A 22,401-nucleotide genomic window follows, 5' to 3' on the forward strand; every position below is an offset into this window, starting at 1 on the left:
CCGACAACTTTTCGGATTAAGTGGTCGCGCCGTTCACTGCTGCCTCCGGCTACCACGACGGAAGTAACCATTGACTTGGAAATCGTTCTTCGACGCAACAAATCACCAGCCTCGTAGCGTGCCGTTTTCTTTCTCGTTAAGGAAGTCTGTGGGAGTACTTACGACGTTCGTGGAAATATACCGATCGCTAGTTTTGTAACAACTGTACCAGACTTTTTGTCTTTCCACGTTGCCTTCTTTTTCCTACCATCGTCGTTCTGTTTATCTTAGATGAACGCTTTGCCGACGGGAGACGCGAATTCTTACGTACTTCGTGCACTGCTCTATTAGGTTGTCCGAAAAGTTTCTTCGTAAGGAAATAATAGACGCGCACTGTTTTTTGTTTTGTATTAGTGTAGCTTCGTGAACGAGGGTCCTGGGGGGTGTCGGGCGAGCTATAAACAAGCGGTTGAGGTACATGTGCGTGGTAGGGCTAAAACAACAGATACGAGGTTAAGACTAGAGGCTAATTAACAGTCGTGAATTGAGAGGCCAGATAGTGCGAATTGCGTTATCGGGTTAGATCCGTGGTGACGAGAGTTGTAAATTAATTATCTAGTTGTCTTAATTATAATACGTTATCGTGATTAGTTCACGTTAAACAACCATCGTTTCCTGTTTAATCAACATCCGTTTAATCCATTTATTGTCAATAAACTAATTGTAGTAAAGATCCTACATTAGTTTATTGAATTATGCAGGAACATAGTAATGAAAATAGAACGAAATGGATACCTAGTTCAATAAAATAATATAAAACAGAAATTGTTGTTCATCTGTTATCGCTTTATGAAAGGAAAGAAACTTTGGGGACAACCTAATATAAAAATGTCACCTATGTGTTTCAATGGACGTAAAAATGGGAAAGAACTTTGCGAGAAATACGCGGGAATTCAGGCTGCACGCTTGTCAGACCATACGGTTCTCGAATTGTTAATTTAACGTTCCTACTATGTACAACAGAGTGAATTTTCAACGTTGAATTTTCTAGTGGAACCAAAAATCTTTCGATTTTTATTGTTACGTTATGTACCTTTTACGTTACGAGCGTGTGAATGCGATAAGTTTGAGACGATTTGTCTTCTCTTCCCTGAAAAGAGATCGTATTCGCTGAAATGAAGACTAGTTTATACTTTCTCAAACTGCTGACGTGGATTTGCATTTTAATTTGGGTTGTGTCTTTCCTAGGATTTAATTATTGCCTGTCGACCGTTTCATTTATTTTATTCTCCATTTTATAGGACAACTATATAAAACCTACTTAAATAGTATGTCAATCAAATTTCAGATAGAAGGCTATAAAGGCAATTAAACAAGTTTATGAATTTCCTGGAAGATTGGAAAACGTTACCTAAGAATTTCTAAGAGAAGTGACCGGGTATCTGCGCAATTTCACTACGACGAAGTGTATTTCAGTTTCATTTCTAAAAATCTTGTCGTATCTTTGCGAGTCTTCTGATTCGTTGAAAGGAAAGTGGCACTGAAATAGACAAATTGGAGAAATTAAAGGACCGCTGGTCGGACAATAAAACTGCAGGAAGTTTATCCTAACGACGTTGTCAAAGAAAGCAGGTCAGGCTCCAAGGTACTCGTAAACTCGATCAGTTTCTCTTTCGTTGGGCGGTGAATAATCGGACAGTGGAATGCATCGGAAACGTCGATAAACGATGACATCGAAACACGCAAGAAGTATTTATCGCGTAATTATTCGTTAGCGACTGTAAACGAGGTAGACATTGCTCCAGGGTTTTTCTTTTCTCGATCGACGCTACCAAAAAGCCGCTCGACGAAGACGTTTTCGAAGCGTCTCGGTAATTATCTTGATGCAATAAATCGTCGCCTGTCACACAATTTTACATCGCAGCTACCGTATCTGCATGGGAGGTCCAGCAGATAAAATCGTTACGTTTTACATTATCTGAACGTTATCTGATCCCTGGAGCATATTAAACCAGAGAAAACGTGCGAATACATGATCGATTCGTATCATTCAAAAACAAAATGTTCAATTTTAAACCTTCCGGTGCAGGCTGCTTCGTTTTTCAATTTTCTTCGTCTTCGTTGGATAATAAATTTGCGTCGGCTGATATCTGATCGAACGTGTCTCTCAAAGTACGAATATGCTCGATCACGCTGTTTCAGGTCCACGCATTTGGTGTTTAATTTCAACTAGTTTTAGTTCTTAAGCTATTTTTTTTCAATTGTTTCAGGTTATTGGTATGTGATTTTGTATCTTTGCAAGCAACGAGTTATCTATGTTGAAATATTCCTATTAGCCGCGTAAGGAACATCGTATTTCAGGAATTATTAACCAACTAAGAAGGTAACTCGAAATCGTAGTCCATTTTGCATATTCGATGGAAAGACGCCAGGAAATTTATTAATAATCGATCGAAGCAAACGTTTCTCAAAGTCTAAAAAATACTCGAAGTTGGGAGGTTTAAATTACATTACACGCGATTTACTTGCAGCGATACTCGCCATTTCTCGCCTCAGTTTCACGTCGAGCGAGATCAAGGTACGATATAAAGATTCAGAAAGCAGAGGAAATCCTGTCAGATTTAAATGGAAAATTTCTGCAAAGTAAATCAGTATCAAAGGGGTAAAAATTCATACATCAGCGTCTTTGATTAAAATTCACCCCTGTACGACATCTCGCGTGTAAGGTGTAGAGATTGTTTCACGATTTCGACCCACCAACGATAGTTTCCAGTTCTCAGTTATTAATTTTGCCGCGATATAAATCCCGCTTTGATTGATAGTCGCGTGACGTTTTATCCACCACGCTTTCAGTTCTTATTAACTGTAAAAAGAACAACTGCGTTACCGGCCTGTCAAAGGTTTCACGTTGTCACGAAGTGTTGCTGTTCCTTCGTTCCCTGTAATTTCACCTATTTCCTATGCATGTTCGAATTTGCCAGCTTTTTTCGTTTCTTCGATGGTCCCTTCTGTCGCGATAACTATCGGTGTTCCTTTGACTTCTGAAAACCAGAGATCGTTAGTAGACGATAAACCGCTTGGCTCAATGTGCTTTTCCCTCAACGTGCTCGCTTTAGACAGTTTGACGATAAAGTCTTTCTTCCCAGCCGGTTAAGCGAACTGGCCAGACATTTTATTACCGAAGATACGGTCGTTTGATTAAAACGGCACATAAGGAACGGTCCAAATTGTTTCCTGCGTGTCACGCTAGCTGTTCGCTACTCAATAAATGGTCCTTTCGGTAAAACGTAGTTAGTTTTGCTATTCGTCAAGTTTTCGAGAGAGATTCAGAAATTGTGGAGTGTGAAATAATAAAATCGATCGATCGTTGCATGTTTGCTTGCGTTCTAGCCATTAGGTTGTCCGAAAAGTGTCTTCTTTTACGGACACGTCTTTTGCAACGGTACATCTTTCTACAAACATGAAACCTAATCTGTCGAACGTTGCGATCTTTATTTTGATAAAAAAAAAAAAAAAATGTAATTCGACAAAATAATATAAAACAGAAAATGTTGTGAAAGAAACTTTTACCTAATACCAGACCTAATACTTGTTGTTCCAGCTTCGTCTAATATCAATGTAATTAATCTAGAGACTCTGTTTTTTACATTTTTGGTTATCTTTATGCGATATATTTACATATTTCTATATATATTTCACCTATATATTTCAATTTTTGTTGAATTTTCATTTAAAATGTTACGCCGTGTTTGCGGATATTTTATCTGGCGAAGTTATTTCATAAAATTTATCTCCTTTCGATCGCTTTAAAAAATTTAATAACGCCAGTCACCGATGACCATAGCGACAGTGAACGCGCTAATGATGGTCGTCGGCCGAGGAAACTGCTCCGTTGGCGGCCAAAGAAAAGGCAACACAAAGAAAAGGGCCACGTTCCGTACACGTTCCGTGCACACGCCTCGACCGAGCACCTAGATTACAATCGCGAGCAGAACGCGCCAAGGGGAACCTAGAAAGTCCGCTGGGGCAGATATTAGGTTGCCGCGCAAGTTTTGTCCTATACACGATACGATACATTCGCAAATTCGATTTACTTGCATTTTATCCGAAAGCTTCGTTTCAGAAGTCTATTTTACATATCTGTGATAACTTTCGTTTCATAAGGTGATAATAGATGAACAACAATTTTTGTTTTATATTATTTTATTGCATTAGGTGTGACCCATTTCGTTCTATATCTATTATTATATTCGTGCACAATTCAATAAACTAATACAAAACAAAAAACATTGTGCGTCTGTTATTTCCTCATAAAACGAAAGAAACATTTCGGACAACCTAATACGTACCGATGGCAGCTCGTATTCATCGCCGTCTGGCAACAGCATGTGCTTGTGAAAGGCCAAGATCGGATCAAAGATTTTCGATCATTTGCTCTGTCAAAGTATCTACCTATCGCGTACGATGTACGCGAAGACGAGCGAAAGACAGGACTTGCGCAGCACCCAAGCAGAATCGCTGGCTAAGGAGACATACACATACAGATACGCATACACGTAACCATAGTAGGTGGTCGATGACGAGGATAGGAAGAGTAATAGAGATGGAAGAAGCTAGGGTGTAAGCGGGTTACGGTGGAGCGTATAATACTCGAGCCGGCATGTCGTACACGTACACCTACACGACCTTCTTATAAATACGAGACAGTGCGTGGCGCACTTGAGAGAGAAGGTGCGTAAGTCCGCATCTGCCCGAGATTCTCACGCGCGACGCATCTGTCTCGGGTTCCCACGAGAACGGCCCTGGAGAAGCCCGTGGCCGGGAGCTGCAGTCGAGAAAGTTTCGTCCGCCGTGACCGGCCCGTCCACGTGGCCGAGGCGTGCTAAGATTCGCCACTGTCTTTCCTGTCGCTGTCTTCCCTGATCACTCCACGCACGGATTAGGGAACCAAGCGTATGTGGAATATCCTTGAATCGAGAGGATTTCGTTCTACCCCGACCACCGCCGCTCTTTTTTACGCACAAGCTTCTGATGATACGTTCCGGATCGCTCGTCTTCTTGCTTCTCGCGGCTTGATGGCCCTCTCGTTGCCTTCCATCGTTTAGGGTTTGGCAATCTCAGAGAGAAGGTTCAGATAGGCAAGAGTACGCGAGATCGTTTGCCCAGTAATATGTTTTTTTCACAGGCTAACGCATTCACCGCGTAGCCGAGGAGGAGGGACTCGTTCGATGACGACATCGATACGCGTATCCACATCCTTCTTTCACCAATACTTTTTAACAGTTCAACGTGTGTGCTACACGTTTTTTAACACTTTACCGACCGCCAGCGGTTAAACAGGCTCAGGCGCTGGCTCTATTTCGGTTTAGACTCTCCAATACCATTATTTTCGTTCATCCCGATCGAAATTGGTATAAAACTGTGGTAGCTTACGGAGCGACGCAACTGACGCGACTGAGCAACGTATCTTGGTATTAAGTGACAAATTACTGCTCAAATAATAAGAAAGATTGTCGGCGACAAGAAGCCGATTAATAGGCTATCGGTCGGTAAGCGTCGGCGACAACAACCCATTAATCGGCTATCGGTCGGTAAAGCGTCGAGTAAACGGGTCATGGACATCGAACGCCGCATTTAGCTTGAAACGAAAAATGGAATTGAACTGAGTAAGACAGAGGTTTGAGCAAAGGGGTGGAAAGTTTGATAGAAGGGTGGTACGCGATGGGAGAAAATAAAGGGAAATAATTACCGATGGATATTTGTTTATTCACACCTAGAAGAGGTACTTATAGAAGAAATTAGGATTATTCACCAGATGACCTAATTTGTAGTATTTTTTTTTTATCTTTTGTTAAAGTTCGATTACGAACGAGATATTGCGACCAGTCTTTTCCTAATTCTAGCGAATAACGTTTGGCTAACAAGATCATGTTTATGTATCGTATTTCACGTTTATTTGTTGTTACGTTATCAGGAAAATAATAAGCCAGCAATTGAACCGTATACAGCACTGCGAATGAATATTATATGGTCGAGATGACGATTCGAGTCTGTGCTATTAAATCGAGGTAGAACACTGTACTTATCATTTTTAATTCTCGGTGAAATTGCAATTTCATTGCTATGGTATTGTCGTAACCTTTCGTTATAGTTTATATCCAGCATCGACCAAGCAGGATTGTACGTAAAATAATTCAATTGTCAGAATGGATCAGAGCAATGGTACTTTCACTCTTCGTTCCGATAAATTATCTTCTAATAGCCTATTGTTACTTCGATCGTGCTTCATACTGAAATTACTTCATTATTGCATCGGATGGTAAAAAAGTTTCTAAAAAGGTTACCTTTCGGTAATATGTTTCTATTAGTTCCGTTTAATTTTTTGCTGGGTATACGAGGGCGTAGTTGTGGTTCTCAAAGGGAAAGTTAACGAGTTAAATGCGTGCACGTGATACATGTATCATCGATGTCTTCGTTTCTTTTAATTCTTTAATTTCTTTTATGTCGATGCTCGGCACATTTGTATATAGATACGAATAATTGTGAAAGGGCTGAAAACTATCAGAATACAAGAATTTTCATGCCGTTTCCCCAGGTAATTTAGAAAATTAATTTCATACGTGTTCCATGTTCTACGTCTCGGATCTTTCTTTAGGTTAGGTTTTTTAAATCTTCCCGACGAGGGCCGCAGATAAACCTGCAAGATAAGTACATATTTAAATCAATATTTGTCTCCTATCTTTCTTCGCCGATAAAAATTCTCCGTGTCCCTCTTCTAGAAATGCAGCGTTGCGTGAGAGCGTACGCAAGGGGCATGAATATCAAACATACCGGCAATCATGGGTCACGTTAACGTCGTATAAATTAGGAAACGAGACAAGATAAAACTAGTAGATTTTTATTGTTTCCCCGGGGATGGTACAGACGTTTCTTATTCCAAATTAACCTGATACTATCCACTGCATCGTGCGTGTATCTGTTACATCGTATCCGTTTAAATATTAAATTGATTTAATGCAACGTTACAGAAACTTTAACCTACTATGTTACCAGAGTTTCCATTATCTACATTTCGGGTGTTACGTCATCTCGCAGAATTTCGCATAATTTACGTAGAACTATACACGTAATGTAGAAACTCAGTACGTAATATACAGGGAGTAAAATAAAAAGGAAGAAGAAAAAAGTAGGAAAGAGAAAATAAAGGGAAGGCGCAAAAATTGTTTGAAATGATTTCGGTGGAATTACAGCGCCTTAGCATCCAAGTTACCAGCTCGTGAAAATCAGCCGGAGCCGCGTTTCGTTTCGCGGAGTATAATTTCGTGGAATATCCGGAACGATTTGAGATTTCGCAACGCGCAATTTATTCAGCTGTCACTACGCGTTACCGTTCCCGTTTTCTTCGTTCCGTCTGCTTAAGATCCCGGGGCTCCTTACGAGTTTTCGGCCGTTTTATGGTCGGCTACCGCGCTATTACGGTGTCTGGCCGAGCAGAAAGGGATCAGGTGGAGGCGCCATTACCTTCCTCCAGGGGTTGATTATTTTTACAACGTGCTCGTACGGCCAGTGGTTTTTACAGTTAACACATTGCTAGAGATAACTAACAGCGAGATAATCGAAGGTCAATGGTAATACCGTTTTACACGCATCAAAGACGCATCCAATAAACGTTTTACCTTCTTTCGTATCGTAAGTTAAGCTGCATATTTTACATTTTTTATGGAAAACAGCTTCGCAGGGCTGTACTTGCTACATCGCAGGGTAAATGGTTATTGCTGGTTAATGGGACGTTAAAAGTATGCAGCTATAAGATTTTCATCGCTTATAGTACCGTCTGAGAGGAGTATAAAATGCTTATCTCTTCGACAATGTAGCAACAGGCCGTTAAATACAGCGCTGTATATCTTCGGTGTTACCATAAGCGCAGTAATTACTAAGATTTGTTTTCTATAAAAAGACGAAAGTATGTGTTTTTTGCGTCTGATACCAGGCTCCTTTCGCACAGTCGGACCAATGTGATTTTTCAAAATTCGTCGAGTTGTGAGATATTGGTTGTCAGAATTAACAGATACCCTAATCTGCTAATGGCAATGATCAGAGGATCAACTGATTCGTGTCATCTTTGGTTTCGTTTTTGACGTTAACTAATTAATATTATTTAAATAAATTTCAATAAATTTCGCGTTATATCTTTACGTTATGGCAAATAATTTCTGTTATACAGTTCTGTTATAGTTGAATAGTTTAGGAATAGCGAGGGGGGACAAGGATGTTTGGAATTGTAGATTTAATTAGGAGCGTTCGTCCTTTTATTAAGAATGTGATTTTAACACGTGACTGGTTTATTTGATTCCTTCACCGTGTCAGCTGTCTGTTCTTTTCGCGAGGAATGAACTCGCTTCTTTCAAGCTTTCTCTCCAGAGTCTATAGAAGTGATTTTCTTACGGCCTTTCGAAAAATACAACATGACAAGCTACATGTTTGCTACTTGTCGACGGACGTCACTTGAAAATAATTCTCTTTTTCTCGTGATTTGAATTCGTTAAAGGCACGCGGTATGTAGCGATGGAATATACGTAGCTCGAGATATAAATTATTTTTTTACACCTGAAAATATGATCAAAAGCGATGTTCGAGAAAAATGTGATCTTCCAACTAATCTTCAACCTAAAGCAACAGGTATTCTATGAACGTGATGTATTTTTGCAATAAAATTTACAAAGCGAGCGAACTAATTCCATCGTTTGAAATTATTTGGCTCGTTGTACGAACAACCATTAAGCGCAGTGTACAATGTAATAATTGTACGTATAGATTTTTATCACGTTGCATTTTTATCGACGTACGAAGATTGCCTTGAGTTTTATAAGTGTAGCGTGTAACATTTGACCCTGCAATTCGAAGGAGTAACGAGTACAAAACTGTTAAGGCACATGGGTCGAAAAACCAGTAATTACCGTGATATTCTTCGTCCTCTACGTTTCGTATAATATAAAATATCGTAGCTTGAATCCGTAAAGATGGACGAACGCGGTAAAACGATGACCAAACGTTGGTATATTCGTTCTGATTACCAAAAAATCTTTATTAATCTTCCTTTCCTTATTATTAATTCTGAGAATACGTTTTCTTCGATATATCTTATTAATTCTCAGCGCAGAGAAAATGAAATTTCACCGAGGAATAAAATTATATCGTACGCTAATAACGTTCGTGTCTGACCCAGCGAAGAAGTAGATTCGACCGATCTTCCACTTTGAAGATTTCAAGGTCGGTATAAAATGATATTACATTGATTCTCTCTGCGGACGTTTTTAAATATTTCATTGATTTATTTTCGCATTTATTTCCATCGATTTGTCAATCATGAAACGAACGATCGATTCAGGGCTCCACGCGCACACGTGTACGCTCGATTGTTCGCTTCTTCATTCATGAAATGAAAAGGCAACACGTTGGTGTTTTACTGAATAGAATTATGGCAGGCAAAGTGGTGCTTCGTGACTGAAAACGTTTCTTACTTCTTTTAAGTGGACGTTTCTCTGCTGGAATATTTAACGCGGAACGTGGCGTAAATTACTACGGTTCACGAATCCCGAAAGAAAGATCCTGGATCTTATCTCGTGAGGAAATATAATAGCCGTCCCTTTCAGAGCCTCCCGTCGCGATGCCGAGTTTTTCTCCGCTGTTAAATCCCCACGAAATACCCTGAATTAATAATGTGTGCACGAGCGAGAAATAAATTCACGTGTATGATCGATCAGATGAACCGTCTCTCTCGTATTTCCCTTCCGATTTCGTGTACAGTCCTCTCCTTCGTTTTTTCCAGATTTTATCCACACGTTGGATGTTGTTGAATATTAATAAATCACGAAACGAAATTGAAATTCTGATAGAGTTTTACCGTATGAATCGACTCGATTCAAACAGACTCGATAGACTTGAGTTAACAGACTCGGTGCAGTTCTACTGTACTGAGAGAATCGGTTTAGATGTAATCGTAAATCGATCCAACAAATCAATCTTACTTGAATCAAGCTTTTATTAATCAGCTTAATTTTTCGATGGACTCCTATTACATGGATTTATTATATAGAATTTTATCGTATCACAAACGTAACAACTTTGCTCCTCGACTTTCCCTAATATTGGGTTGGCAACTAAGTGGTAGCGGATTTTGTCATTAGGTAGCATTGACAAAGTCCGCAACCACTTAGTTGCCAAGCCAATAATATGAGCAAGATCAAAGGTTTGATCAGCAGTTGGAATTCTTCTCGCAAGGTGCAAAAGCGCGTTAATCAACAGCGTCGCGGCGTACGTATCGATCGGTGGCCGCAAACGACTGTCTGCGATCCGAGCGGGCCAATTACGAGGCCGTGCCTATCGACTCGATTCCAATCAACGAACGTATCGCAACGGTGCGCAGTTAATCGCGCGAAACTAGCGGGTTCGTACGAAAAACGGTAGGAGCGCGTTGTGGTAGTCGACTAGAATTCCATGGAGTCTTGGCCGCGCGACAAGAAAGCTGCCATATAAATCTAGGCTGGAACAGGCGCAAAAAGGTTGGCCGCTCGTGGCTGGTATCACTTTTATTCCACATTGCCTGGCGCGCTGTGAGACTAATCGGTGCTCGCGTCACGTGCCTAGCTCGTTTCTAGCCGTGCCGGACCGTACCGGCTTCTCTCTATGTCTTTTGCCAGTTTGCCGCTTCCGATCCTCGGTAGCTGTGATTTCTTGCCACTTTCCTAAAGGATGAATATGGCTAGCGATGGGAACAAGTATTTTACGAGCCGATTAGAACCTAACTGATACCTTTCGAATACTAATGAGCCTGTAGTTGGATAGAAAGCAACTGTGCTTTGAAGCGTTAATCGCAGATAATTCGTTTCTCAGAACAGTTTGGATTTCCATCCCGTCTCATTGGCATAATCCGATTTTTATGCGTTTACGGAAAATTTAGAGACGTTGAAACGCATAGAATATGCAAAAGTGTCATTTTCTTGAACAAAGAGCGTGGCTATTGGTAATGCCAAGTGTTTCGCGAGATGATTAGAATGTAACGGTTACTGCATACGATTAATCTCAATGTAGTATTTACATTTTATGTCGCCACTAATTCTGACGTACGATTCATTGGACGATTTAGTGCTGGCAGTCGCAGACAGATACGAAGTCGAACGATTCTATGAATAATATATGAACTCTGAAGTTCGATTCATAAATTATTTTTTATAAATATACATTATACGTAATATACGATATACAATACACATGTACATCGAACTCGATTCCGTTACTTGATCAAATGTCACGAAATGAAATTAGTTTCCGATTAAATTCGTGAGAACATATTGAACTTAATTTCACGAATGAAATATAGTGGAACTGAAGACGAGGTAAATACGTTGCTGCGACGTGTTCGCGATAAGAATTGTGAGTCATAAGCAGAGTGAGACCAGCACCTGAACCGGACACTGCTTTCTGACGTCTTTGTTCATTTTGCGTTGCGTAGCCAGGGTGGATGTCAATCTGAAAAGTAAAAGGTGAAGGTAAACGGTGTGTTTCGAAAGTGACGATTTTGTAAGTAAGTAGTCGATGTCGATGATGATCTCTGCTACGTTCACTTCGTCATGGACTTCTTGCCGGAATTTCCTTTGGAAGGAAGTTGGTCACGGTCTCAGTTGAGACTTTGTTCTAAGGCTGTTTCATTTTCTAGCCTATATTCTAGCGCCTATAACGATAAATTTATTTTCTAACACCTACAGCGATAAAGCAATAACGTTAACATGTCGGCATATCTCTGCAGAGAAAAGCAAAATGTTTTTTTCACATTGGAATAAAATTAATACGCACGATTACGACACAAAGTCTAGCCGACTAGCTCTTAAATCATTTTGTTTTTGCTTTTCAGCCATTGTAATTACACCAACACACAAATTTGCATTCGCTCGATCATGCAAATCGTATTCCGCTATTTGTAATAATCAATAATCGGATATCTATGCGACATATTTTTATACGTATGTTACATGATTTTTATACATTCTGGCGTGTGAAAATTTTCCACGAAACCGGTGAAAGGCTTAAGGTAACTTAATAACCAATCAAATCACAAACGATAAATATTCCGAAAAATCCCAAGCTCCATAAATAAAACGCTTCGTCACGTTCTTGGAATTAATTCCCCAAATAGACAATCCATATTTATCCATTTCCGAGAAATGTTCGCGTATAATAAACAAAAACATCTGACATCCAAGCTACATATACACGTATTGTAGTTTCGTGAACGAGGGGCCTGGGGGGTGTCGAGCGGATTGTAAACAAGCGGTTGCTGAGCATATGCGTAGCGAGGCTAAGACAAAAGACAAGGGGTTGCTAGGGGACAATAAACGAATTAATAGCAGTATGAGTTGAGAAGTCGGAGAGTGCGGATTGCGTTGTCGAGATAGTGTTGTTAGCGTTGTTAATTAAGGATTGTTGATTAATTATCTAGTTGTTCTTATTATTACACGTTTGTTGCAATTAGTTCATGTTTAATAACCATTGTTTTCTGTTTAATTAACATCCGTGTTTAATCCATTTATCATTAATAAACTAATCATAATAATTTACGATACTACAATGTATACATATACAGGGTGTTTGGTAACTGGTGGTACAAGCGGAAAGGGGGTCGAAAAGAAGTCGAAAATATAGAATAAACATTTGTTTTAATTTTTTTTTTCGATTTTTTTTTCGAATTCGATTTTCTCGAAAACAAAGCCTACAAACGAAAAATTTGTATTCCATATTTTCGACTTCTTTTTTCGCCTAGAATCACCCCCTTTTCGCTTGTACCGTCAGTTACCAACCACCCTGTATAATACTTTTGCCAATACTTAGAGAACGAATTTCTATGTAACCTACGAATTCGCTGGTTATATGCATAAAGATATAAAAATGCAGGAAAATCCTCAGCCATAAAATAGTTCTCTTTCCGATCGCTCGTATCGACCGTCTATCGGTGCTTTCGCTTCATGAAATAAACAGTGTGTCGTTGGTAGTGGTGGCCTTTCGACGATCGTAATAGCGTCTCGATAGATGAACGTCATCAGGAAACCAGTTACGGGGGCAACCGGTAGAAACGCACGCGCGCCGTCTCAGCTCAGAAGGTGTGTTATACCTGACACGGCGAGAGAGAAGAGAGGCTATACAAACGGGCACACGTGACACGCGTGGCGTACACAGGCGCTTACACCGTGCGAGCACGTGTACGCTGGTATTTATACGGCGCTCTCTCGGGGCCGTGGGAATGAGCGGGTACCCGCGACCGTTCTGGCACGAGCGCCGCGACGAGCGTCGACTGGCGCGAAAGCGGACGCGGACAGGGACACACACAGCCCGATTACCGTTCCACGCGGCACGGAGCTAAGAACCAGCCGATCGAAACCACGCCGATATCCGCGACACGTGCTTTTCCTTCGCTCGTAAATCGCCCGGAGAAACGCTCGCTGAGAAAGTATCCCGAGAAAGGATCGAAAGAATCCGTTTCTTGTTACGTGTCGCGTTAATTTGTTTCCTTCGTAGTTGTCGGAGACGCGCTGTTGCGAGGTTTATGGGACGGGACCGGGTTGATTCGACGATTCGACGTTTGACGATGATCGCTGCTGTCGTTTGTCGGTTTCACGCATCAGTGGTTTGTTCCAGGAATTGACGATTTTAACGTATAGCCGTGGAATTCCATTCTGAATATCAACTATCGTCACCGTTTTAATAAGAAGATCGTCGCGCTGTAGAGAAACTGTTTTATCGTATACTTTTTAATTATGTATGCATTAGAACATTTACATAAGATAGCGTGTTAGCAACGAACTATCCGACGATTTGACGATGTTGGTCGATGTTATTGTAACTATGGTTTGCTGGAAGAATGACGTATCTAAGAAATCGTCGAGTTTACGATGTCTGTGAAAGTTGATTTTGAAACATTTTACTACAGTGGGATTGTTGTACGTGTTTGATAAAATTGCATTATTTAACAAGAAGAATGTTGCGACTCACGAAAACTGTTTTATCCCTCTTCCTCACAGGGATCCTTAGATATCCTCGAAGTACGATATCGATGAAATTATGCGAAAAAGAATTGTTTTCATCGTCCTAGTGGAATGCACGATATGTTGCACTAGGCAATCTGCTGATTCAATGGGGTTGCGTGTGTTGGGTACGTTAGCGCAACCTTCGATTATCGATTTAGGTTCACCGACAATTTTCAATATTTTTTACTTTTTCTAAAGGAAATTGAGAAACACGATCGATCTCTAATAACGAAATATAAATTAATCGCTAAGACGCCAAGGTGTTAATTTATCTTTCATCCCTTTGCTCTTTCATCGCTACCTGTATTCTTCGTCAGAAGCTGAGATGCCGGTATTCCAGAGATACCAGGGAAAGATATCAGCCTTATTGCCTATACGAAATTATGTTTAATACTAATTCATATAAAATACGTATAAAAATCGTTCGATCTAGTAGACCAAACTCATAATAATCGATGATTAACCATTACGTCTAGTTACGTTATTATTTAAAAATCATACGCACACGTACAACCATCGATGATAAATATCGATTAATAACGATTCTAATAAATATACATCGATGTGACGATGGACATCGATTTCGGGAATTTATGAGACAGGTGTAGACACGTTGAAAAAAGACACGAATTACTGCGACAGCGTATGACATGGTACAGAGACACAGAGTATAATCGATTCGTAATAATCCAATTTCGTTATTTCGTAACTACCTTTTAATTTCGATTTCTTTTATGTCTGACCATTTGATGCATGTTCGGCAGCGGCAGGGGGGAAACACCTTCGAACGATTGATCCGAATTACAGCAGATATTATCCGATCACGGTATTCCATCTCTTGAGCCATGCAATCCACACGGTTTCACTCTGTAACAGTTTCCGTACTGTTTCATTAAAGGACCGACAATTTTAGCCTCGTACTCTATACGACAAGGAGAACGATTTGCATGCGGGAGAGAAAGGAAAGTTCAATTTTTATAATTCGTACCTCCTCGTTTCCGTGCCGGGCAAAACATCCATTTTTGAGGTAACAACATTATTTATTAATAGCGTTGCTCGATGGGAAATAACGTGCAAAGTGGCGGTCACGGTTAGCGCAGGTCGTGGAGAAAGTGTTAATGCAAGTGCGAATATTCGTTCGATCAAATACACGCGTGCGAAATTTATTAAATTTTTGAAATTTATTTATCCATTCACGGGAAAAGATCATTGTAGAGTGAAATTCATACGTTACGATGATATAGGTCACTTTATGGTCTTAGTATTTCGTACAAGTTGTGATAATTGGTGCAATTACCAAGGAGAAGGTTAATCGATCGGCTCGTGGGATTTTACATTCAAGGGAAAAGGGAAAGGAAAAATTTGCATCTAAGAATTTGCAAAAGAATCTGAGACTTTAAGACAGTTCAATGAGGATTAATTATAAGTCAAGAATTACACGTTCTCTCCAACAATTCTCAAACGTAAAGTCAGTTGGAAAAGTGTTCGATAAATCGGACAGAAAATTCTCTTCTCCACTCTCAGAGGAGTTCATTTTCGCAAACTCTCAAGTCAGATTTCTACTCGAAAAACAACGACAAGTAAGATATTTGTTTCAAATTGTACCAATATAATGGTGACTCATTGCGGTGCTAATGAAATATAAATTATTTTAACGAAACGTTCCGTTTAATACGCGTAATACGTTCATAAAATGTTTCTACAAGTGTTGGAATACTTTTGAAAGAAACTGTACGCGCCTACCTAATTATAATCGAAACAGGAAGAAATTCGTGCCGAAGGTTTTTTCAGAGAATCAATAACCGGGTCAGTAGCGGATCGTTAAGGGTCGTTTCGCCTTGCATTGATAATTTTCAATCGAATATATAATTTTCCGTCGCGACAAACATGTTCTATATATCGACATGCGCGCGTGACAGCTGCCTTATGCAGCACAAAAATGCCGCCAAAAAAAAAGAATGGCAAAACAATCAATTTTCAAGAATATTCGAAATTTCACGCGCGACCGACTTACGCGAGAGAGCATTTTTTCCCCATTTGTTCTTTTTTTCTTTTCTTTTAATATCCCGACGTTCCGATCTGCGGCGAACAACTAATTTCGCGCCCTGTACTCCGTAATCATGGCAATTACTCGGGAGAAAAAGGTTTTGTTGCGACACTGTCGATACTTTCCGATCGATTGCACTGCCTTCGATCGAAGGTCCGGTACCCGAAGAAGAAGAAAGAAGAACAAGACGAAAGAAGAGGACCGCCTCGGGTAGCTACGGATCGGCGATACGAGCGTAATGAATTAATTTCGCCGATGGAAACGCCGTCGATTAAGCCGATCGACGAAAAGGAGTCTGTATAATTGATACATTTCGCGTGTCTGTCCTGTTTATCCTCTTTAAGTGTGTACAGGTTCTTTCATTACTGGTTGGACCCACTCGAACGAGGAAAAAATTTTATGAGAAATATTTAAGGCGATTGGGCCAGAAATTTGCCGACTTGTGGCTTTGAAATTGATAGGATAAAAGAAAAAATAAAGATGAAAAACGTGGTGAAATAACGCGGTGGATTGAGAAATCGGTTAGCTTGCGGTATATAAAAGGGAACATTCGGAGAAATAATATCACGCATATGCATCTACTTGTCGCCTGAAAATTGGATTAGAGCAGAAATTTGCGGATTCGTGGTTTCGAAATCGATTTGGGTAAAAAGAAAGCTTGGTAAGAAACGCAACGAAGGAGAAATTGGCTGATCAGCGGTGTATAATAATATCGTACGTATAAATCATTGGCATTATAGACAAGCGATTGAAAAATTGTTCGCGTTGATGGCATTTTATCGTTGATGAAACATACTGTATGCTTGGTATTTACAGTATAACGGAAATGTGGTGTGTCCAGTTTTGCTTGATGCCAGTGACATAATTGCCTTTAAGACCGTTTATCTTTCATTTTCGACTCTCACCGGTTTCTGCCGTATTAAATTCGAAATGCATTTCTCCTCGATGTAGCATGCATGTGATATAAAGTAAATTAAATCGATATAATTCAGGTGTCTTTCTTTATTTTAGGATTGTTATAATTAAAGTGATACGATGAAAACGTATAACCATATAAAGCAATGTTTCTATCTTAATAAGAGTCGATACGAATTTTGCCACAAACACCTGCGCGTTTTTAGTAAATTGCGAAAATAAAAAGTCTACAACTTATGGTTTCGGCAGTGTAAAGTTAGGGCTGGTCCTAACGCAGAGTGACACGAAGGGTTGCCTACTCTTCAGGGTTCAATCTAGGGATCTACCTAACCATTTTTTTAATTTCCCAACGTGTGTCGTTTATTTTCTTCGTAATTTCGAAGTATCCAAATTTCCATTGCTGAGTTCCATCTGACATTACGTTTATAAGATAACACAAGATGGCAATTTTTATATTTACTTACTTCCATTTACGCGATTAATTAGTGCGTCTTTAAAACCACTATCGTCCATGTGTTTCTTTGATTGTATTATATCCAACGAGCACTTGAAAATAAAAAGTAAGCAACTAAAAAGTTCTTTTTATTTTTTTCCAGATACGATATTACTATGTGTTAATTGAGATTCACCGATAAGTTGCGCTATTCTACTCTTTAACGTAACATTTGCGCTGTCGATCCCTCGTTCGGTCACTCGCGGTCTGCTGACCGTTAAATAAACATAAAATTGGATTAACCCTATCGGCGAATTATGCACCCCTGCTATTATTGTATTGCCGTCTGATGCACGAGCATCGAGCATGCCGCAATCTTTTGTTAGTTTTCGGGGGTCGGTTACCCCCAACTCGTCACGGAAAATGATGTGAATTCATGCACCCTATGCACCTTGGTGGGCATGTGCTTGTCACATATGGTCAACACGTGTGCGTATTTTCAACAAACGAGTTTTCGTTTGACAGCTCGTATAAAATCTATTTTGTATATTCTATGTCTCAGCAGATTCGATATTTTTTTTTTTTTTTAATTAAGTTGCATAAAAATAATCTGACGTTAGTCCGTATTTTTTTTAATTATTTAACTTTTACTTTACAATTTGTCCAGCTGGACATTTGGTAAAGTTGATCCATACGTGAACAATTTTTGTCGTGCCTTTTAAAATAATTTGTTCGCAGTGTAAGATAATAATTCGTTAGCTGGTGTGCAGTGTTATAAAAATATAGTCTTCGATTTTAGCGTATTACGTATCCTTCCCAAAATCGTTCGAAAAATAAGTTTTCTCCTAGTCTAAGAGAAACCATTCAGTTCTGGAGATGTTGCGTACGTTATTTTGTTAAATAAGCGTTATTAATATCAATAAAATAGAAAGCAGAAATATTTGATATTTGATGGATTTGATATTTAGAGAAATTTTTATTCAGCAAGACGAGAGTCGTGAAAATGTCGAATTTCTTGATTACGTAAGAAACCTGTTCTACTTCATTCAGCGGATCCACAGGTGCGTACATTGATTAATTGTGTGAAAAAGGATAATTGAACGGGAGCGTGCAAGATAAAAGGATTCTTTAATTAGCTTAAAAAGGAAATCTGATCGTACGAATCTCTTAGAACCCTCGATTTCGTTGCTCTAACTAAATACGTGTAATCTCTGATGACAAGTTTTTCTGATTGCGGTGGAGGTTTCTAGGAAATCGTCTATTTATTTCGTGAGAAACTAAACCCTAAAACTTCCATCAACTTCGGCAAGGAAAAGTTTTGTCCAAAAACTCTACAGAATCCTATACCATTTCCTGTCGAATTTTTTCCTCCCAATGATGAATCCGAAATTCTTAAAGGATTGTCGAATCTTTTCTGGGCAGGACGAAGGGCTGAAAAGACCCCCGAGGCTTTCTTAAACCAGTTTCAGGTATGAATGGACCCTTTCCAGTCTCCAAACCTTTGTTCGAAAATACAGCCGGTTATGAAGGGCTGACCAATTTCAAAGATCACAGGTGAATCGTTGAAACGAATGAATTTCGTCTAAAAGGGGAAACGTTTCTCGAAGTATCTTTTTACGGGATTGGTCGAAGGAGTCTTTCGTATTTTTAATAGCATCGCGCCATTTAAATTTCATTTAATCAGAAAAGAGTCGAGAAACTTGATTCGGTCAGAAAAATTTGAATATTCTTTAGATATATCAAATTCTAAGGTCAAGACTTATCGCTAAGAACTTAATAATTAAAGGAAGGGAATGAATAACGAATCGGATGATTTTATCTTAGAAGTAAATTTATTTATACTCTTAATAAACTGGAAGACGGTAGGAAGTTTCGTCTGAACGACTATTAAAGCCAATATCACAACGTATACAATAACTAATCTAATAGGTACGAATATCACAATTGCGATAAACTTTCTATCGCATTATTCAATGAATAAAAAAGAAGTACAAAAAGGAAAAAAAAATAGAATATTTTACTCTCCGACTGATCATCGAGCCAAAAAGTGTCATGAAACTTCACAATTTCATTCTTAGAGATCAGTTAAAAAACTAAATCTATTTATCACAGTTTCGATGTTATCTTATCTAAAGGCAGTCTGGCAGCACGAGAGGCAGCCCCTCAAGGTCAAATATTCTCCCCAGCTCCATCTTGTAGACGTCATCTTCGTCCGTTTTGATCCCCAGCAAGTTTTCGTTGTTTCTCGTCGAATCTTCGTGTCACTTGGACGTTACGACGGAGCATCCTCGCAGGTGGTTTTCCAAGGTCTCCATGAATCCTCAACATCGACTTCGAAGATCGATTTCCGAGGGTGATGTGCATTCTAGCACGAGGTAGTTGAACTTGATCGTACGCCGATGATGTGACTTTTCACGCGACCTGCATCTCAGGTGTTTGATGTTGAGAGAAGGCGCGTTCCTTGTAGCACAGGTCACTGTCGGCCATGCTCAGGGTCGTCCAATAAAAGTCGCCAGCGTGGGTGTGCGCGAAATGAACGGGCACGTAGCACTGACCAGGTACAACCGGTACGACTGTCATCTGTCCGTCCAAGCAGACAGTGATGGCAGCTCCTTCCTCAGCGTCTTGAAGTTCCGCCAACAGTCGCCTCTCCAGTGCTTCGTTGGCATTATTCTGATTGTCCACCTCCTCGGTGAAGATCTCCACTTGTGGCACGGCCTTCTGGTCTTTGGCGTATTTCCCTCTGTTCGTCTTCTTCTTCAACAATCTCAAAATGGGCTTCAACACGCTTCTGACCCGTTTGCCGTTGGTGGCCGTGCTCTTGCCCGACATCTTCAGGTTGTAGAGATTATCGTTGAGCTCGTTCTCGTAGTCGAACACGTGGTTCATTGTGGCGGCGGCCATCTTGCTTCTCGTCCTTTGCTGATTCTCAACACTGAACCGGTTTTAAAGAGGAGCGCGTCCGTACGTCCGTGCGTGCACTCTCGAGACTCGGAATGAACCGTGCGGATCGGCGCGCAAACTGTACTTCGACTCGAACTTGGAATTCTCGAAAAAGCGTGTTCTTTACGAAGCTACTTCGAGAGAAAATCGAAGACAGATATACGTATGCTGTTGGCTGTATACGTGCTTTTCTCAGTTGCTTTGGAACGAAACGCTAGTGAGCGAATGATGCCTTAGACGAGCAACCCCGGACCTTATATAGGCCCCGTCGAGCAGCACGGGGTGACAGAGTGGGGAGGGCAGGTGCACTCTGGCTGTGGGAACTTGGAGAATTCGGAGCTTCCCACGTCAGGGTCCACGCCGACCATCTGCCGTTTCTTCTCCCTCCTCTGACACCCTCCGACACTAATCCAACCTACCACCCCGACCTGTGCATAGCCTCTTCACCTACCCCCGCGATCACCCCCGCTAGACCTTCGTCCTAGGTGGATCCTTCCTTTCCTTTTCGCTCTGCTCCTCCGGTTTCCATGCCGAGAAGAGCAGAAGCCGCCGGGGTCCTTTTCGGCCCTTTTACTCATACACGATCAAAAGGGTGGATATTTCGCCCGTTTTCGGGGGAGGACCAGTTCGAACCTGTTCGCGACAGGTCTCTTCAACGTTCGAAACCAGAGTAAGTATCGAGAGATGAGAAGCTGTCTAGCGGGATGACACAAGGGTAAGTAACTTTTCGTAGCTCGCGGTTCCTCGCCTTTCTATATCGTCTTATTATTATCGTATATGAATTGTTCACAGGCCAAAGTCAACTCCGCTTTTCGAAATTTTATCAAAATTTTCCTCAGTTTTCTCTACTTTTTATCCCGTGAAATTAACCTCTTCGTCAAACGAGCAGCTCGTATCAGTCGCGTAGAGACTACGTCGACTAATTTCGCAAATTGGAATACACACAGCTCAGTTACAAACGCTACGTTCTTCATAATTATAAAAACTAATTTTCTCACTTGTTACGCGAGCTCTATGCGAATTCAACCGCGCGGTTCTCTCTGGAGTTTCTAGCAGAAAGGGACCTAACTGATGGAAACGATTTCGATGATTGTTTACCCGTGGACCGGGGCTTAAGTGGAACCTTTTGCTGGAATTTCAATTGACTCGAAATGTACATACCTTTTTGGTATTTTTTTTTTTTTTTTAAGAAGAAATTCTTTGGTTTGGAGAGTATGTGTCGATCTCGTTGGAAGATTTTTGCACTCAAGATTCTTGATGTTGCTATTAATTTCGTTAATGGTACCATAAGGTTTTGTTACACCTATCTTAATGATGTTACGTCACGCTGGGATTACCTGTAGAGACGATACGCCTTTTTAATCTCATTTTTTCTCAAGGTAGGAAGAGCTCGTTTCTCTCGTTAACAGTCGTATCACGATTAAAGCTTCTTGAAAGATTCCAGCATTAACTTTCTTCGCCGCTCTGGATACACTGGTCTTAAAAGACGAAATCGAGTACATCACATATGCATTCCTCTGTCGAATTATTATCTCCTTCTTACTTCGTCGCTTTCAACTTTCCGCTTATTTTCAAGCCGTTATCGTATCGGTGGAGATATCTCGTGCCTCTTGACGAATAAATAAAATTCACATGGCGCATTACAGCGCCGAATTTCCGGTAGAAATCTCCAATTCCTTCTCCGGAAGGCATTCAATTATTAATCAGAAGGAACGCTGTTGCTCTTTAAAATTCTTTTAACATGTTCGTTGTCGACTGAATTCTCATTATAACAAATAACTTTCGTACAGAAAGACACGTTTAATCAATACGTTCTTTAACATTCTCTCCAACAACGTATTCGCAGCATCGTTTCGAATCTTCCCAAACTATCATCGACTTTATCATATATCTTGCAATTTAAGCATAATACGAATCCAATGAAGATGTATAACCTGTCGCTAAAAATTGACATTTCATTAAAATGTTCGAAATTCTTCTCGAAATACACCGCTGCGTCTCTTCCT

At 40.3% G+C, this 22,401-nt stretch overlaps 2 protein-coding genes across 10 annotated transcripts in view; one reads left to right on the plus strand and one right to left on the minus strand.

The window, feature by feature from the left end:
* The window catches only part of LOC117154994 (tubulin monoglutamylase TTLL4), a 237,644-nt gene that overhangs the window by 35,396 nt on the left and 179,847 nt on the right, over nucleotides 1-22,401 (plus strand). The gene's annotated exons all lie outside the window — the stretch shown is intronic.
* On the minus strand, nucleotides 19,501-20,597 carry LOC117154998 (uncharacterized). Its single transcript, XM_033330522.2, has one exon. The coding sequence runs from the start codon at nucleotides 20,354-20,356 to the stop codon at nucleotides 19,865-19,867; it is 492 nt and encodes a 163-aa protein (XP_033186413.1). The 5' UTR covers nucleotides 20,357-20,597; the 3' UTR covers nucleotides 19,501-19,864.

This window comes from Bombus vancouverensis, chromosome 12 (genome assembly GCF_051014615.1).
Source record: "Bombus vancouverensis nearcticus chromosome 12, iyBomVanc1_principal, whole genome shotgun sequence".
Lineage (NCBI taxonomy): Eukaryota > Metazoa > Arthropoda > Insecta > Hymenoptera > Apidae > Bombus > Bombus vancouverensis.

Coding starts and splice junctions, on each gene's coding strand:
- LOC117154998 (XM_033330522.2), bottom strand. CDS start 20,356: ATGGCCGCCGCCACAATGAACCACGTGTTCGACTACGAGAACGAGCTC.